We start from the raw sequence: 3,231 nt of genomic DNA, 5'->3' as shown, positions 1-3,231 counted from the left end.
CTGGATGTTCCCAAGAATGCTGACGTAGAACATCTTACAGCTACCAAACACTCCCACGAAGACCATCGTGTTACTTCACAGTATTCTGCTTGATGCATTGAGCCTTGATACGTTTGCCATCTCGGCAGCACGTCCCGACGCGTCCTTCATGAGGCAAGATGTCGTGATGCTTCAAACTTATTGATAGGCTCTATATCTAGGTATTTGTGAAGCTCAATATACACAATGCTGGTTTTCGTTCCTGTTCCCTGAACGATATGGTACCCCTTCTACAATCGTTACAATAAAGGATATGTTATGGGGGAAGTCACACTGCGAAGAGCGATTTTGCCCTGCATGTCCACCCACAGTCGACAGTAGCTGAACGATTATCTTTGTGCTGGTAGATGTGAGACGGTATTGAATAGAAACATCTGATTTAACTAATCTAGGTACCCTAGTACATTCGACATAGACCTTAAATGACACTCGGTACCGAGGCTGCCGTAGTCTCTCCTTCCATGATCCAACTCTGCAAGGATACCTTCCAACCTCCAATATTCGCTCATAATTCCCTCACAGCAAGAAATCATTTCTGAAAGAATAAGACAGTTGCTTTAGACAAGAAGTGCCGCCTGATGAAAGAAGAAGAAAAAGTAAATTCGGCTCGGCGGTTTTGCGTCAATGAGGTATGACGGGTAGGTTCACGGGACTTTCAGCTGTGAGTGCCGCAGATGAACTTGCTCCAGGTTCCAGGGGTGGCAGACGGGAGGTTGAGATTGCCGAGCTAATACGTGAACTTTAAGCGGACGATGTTCTGCTGTTGCCACTGCTCCAGACCTCATCCCCAATTGGCGTGTCGGCAATGTCCGATTTGACTGTATCCAGGGAGTCCGTCCAGAGGTTGAGACCATTGAATAAAGTCATATTGTTATCGTAGAGGCCCGGAATCTTGTAAGTAACACTTGGAGAGCCACTGCCGGAGCCGGAGACTTTGACCTGGGCGCAACTGTATAGCCTGGTCAGATCATATGTGTTACAATAGTTATAGTATCACCTACCTATAAAAGAACTCAGCCTCATTGTTCTGCGCACCATGGAGACCGACATGTTCAGCACGAACGAGGTACTCGCCGGCTGGGGTATTCTCAGGAATCTGGAATTCGAATTGCGACATTCCGTACGCACACCAAGCATCCGAAGTGAGATCGCCGCTTTCCTCACAAATAGTCGTTTCCCAGATCTTGAACCAGTCACCATCCCCCTCGTACTCCTTCACATTGCCGGTAGTTGCCTTAGACATGTCTGCAAAACCAGATAGTCAGCTTCTAGGGTATAAATAAAAAGAAGAATTTGCACATACAGACTTGACCAGGTCCAGGGTGCGCAATGGTACCATCGTAGAATAGCTTCATGCCAATAGTGTCACCAGCAGCGACATCAGCGACCTCGGTCTTGGCGGCATTACTAAAAGAGCCCAAATTGCAACGAAAGTCGGTATCGCTAGGAGTCAGATTGTCGAAAGTGGAACTCCACTTCGTGGGCATGTAGCACTTGTCCCGAGTGGTCTCGCGGATGTACTGCCAATCCTCAGAAACTTCATTGTCCAGAACGAGTTTGCTGAAGATATAGTGCGCCGAAACCGAGTGCAACAGTGCACCGGTGATAGTAAGAAAGGAAGCGAAACTCTTCATGTTGATAAAGAAGGAAGGTTTTAGCGTAACAAGCAATAAAAATGAAAGAGTTACTGCCAGCAGAACTTGGAAAATAGGACGAAAGAACGTGGTGTTTTCGAAAGGAGGTTTGGACTGTGGATACTTCTGGACATTTATGCCCATGTCAAGAGTGCATCTTGGATTGTCTCTCCAGCGAGAATTCCGATTCTCTGAAAACTCCTTGAAACAAAGTTGATTGATGTGGCTCCGAGTGGGGCCATATTGTCCAGCTTTGCAGGGGGGTATTAGCAACGCCAAGATCGCGATGTTTCATGGCTTGTTTTGAATATCAAACGCTTTTCAATGTATCACAAGCATTTTGCAGGGAATTATTGTCAACGCAACACGGAAGCAATAAATTGAACGGTGGTTTGAGACTCCCTACCGCTTGCGAGAATGACTCGAACTCAGCTGGCTTTTTTTGGGTGATTTTGCAACAATTCTAGAATTGAGCTTGAGGGAGAAAGAGGTCCTGAAAAGAAGGAAAAGCTCGGTGGGTTTCACATTAATGTTGGCCCTGATCAATTCTGGCCCATGGTGGCTTCGTTATGTTGGACGGCTCTTTTACGGTTTCTGGAGAGTGGACTCTGTTTTATTTTTGGATGGACTTTATTCTTAGTCTCAGACTGGTATATTTAGTTCAATTCACCAAGGGAAACTAATTGGCATGGCCGTCAGTCTAGATTCATGGCCTTTTGCTGCCCGATTTTATTTGCGATTTTTGCCTCAAGTACAAACTGTTCAGTGAGCGACCTAAGAAGCAAGTACCTTGAACCGCAAAGCTCACCAATTATCTCCGATTCGGTTATTTCGAGTCGCAGTAAAAGTTCATATCAAAGCAGCATGTCACTGAACTCAAAACGCGCTATCATGTTCGGCAAGTTGGGGTTCATTTATGTGGGTTTTCGGCGACGAGGGGGTGTGGAATTGTGGAGACCCTGCATTGATAGGAGTTTCATCGTTTCTGCGCGCCAGTTTTTGACCCTCAGCACACCCATGTTCCTCCCTCGATCTTTACCTTTCGTCTTTTTTCTCGATGTTGCGGTTATGGGGTCCGGGTGACGAGCCAAACGGGTCATTCGGCCACTAGCAACTATGGGCTCAACTAGAGGCTCCTTTCAATGCCCACAATGCCCCGAAATTAGTCTCGTATTGATCATCTATCTCGACACGCCTGCTCACGTGAGTCCCATCAAGGCCTTCTGGCTCATTACTTGACATCGACGATGCTTATTACCTGATGCTGGCCTTTCTGATGTTAACAGACTTACGGGTAAAGTCGTATGAATGTTCAAACTGTCAGCGAGGATTTAGGAATCAGTGCTTCCACACTCCCGCTCTCTTGGCTTTGCGCCCCAAATTAAGCTCCCATTCTGCATTCCCAACAAAAATTCCGTGCTCTTGTTCACTTCTCTGAAATCAAGAGCATCCTCATATTCCGATGTAAAGGTGGAGATATTAGTCTCATAACCTTGCTCCTGGACTGTGTCCCTAGCTCTAGAACCACGCATCATCTCAATGAATCGTAATCTCCATT

At 46.4% G+C, this 3,231-nt stretch overlaps 1 protein-coding gene across 1 annotated transcript; it reads right to left on the bottom strand.

Moving 5' to 3' along the window:
• Positions 1–780: 780 nt before the first annotated feature.
• On the bottom strand, positions 781–1,673 carry N7532_000212 (lytic polysaccharide monooxygenase auxiliary activity family 9 protein; the record flags this gene model as incomplete). Its single annotated transcript, XM_056612716.1, has 3 exons — positions 781–988; positions 1,041–1,284; positions 1,343–1,673. The coding sequence occupies 3 exons, from the start codon at positions 1,671–1,673 to the stop codon at positions 781–783; spliced, it is 783 nt and encodes a 260-aa protein (XP_056479940.1).
• Positions 1,674–3,231: the final 1,558 nt, after the last annotated feature.

The sequence above is a fragment of the Penicillium argentinense genome (genome assembly GCF_028826775.1).
Source record: "Penicillium argentinense strain IBT 30761 chromosome Unknown utg000001l_segment0_segment0, whole genome shotgun sequence".
Lineage (NCBI taxonomy): Eukaryota > Fungi > Ascomycota > Eurotiomycetes > Eurotiales > Aspergillaceae > Penicillium > Penicillium argentinense.
Note: the sequence above shows the minus strand (reverse complement) of the source record. Positions and strands in the feature narration are given on the sequence as shown.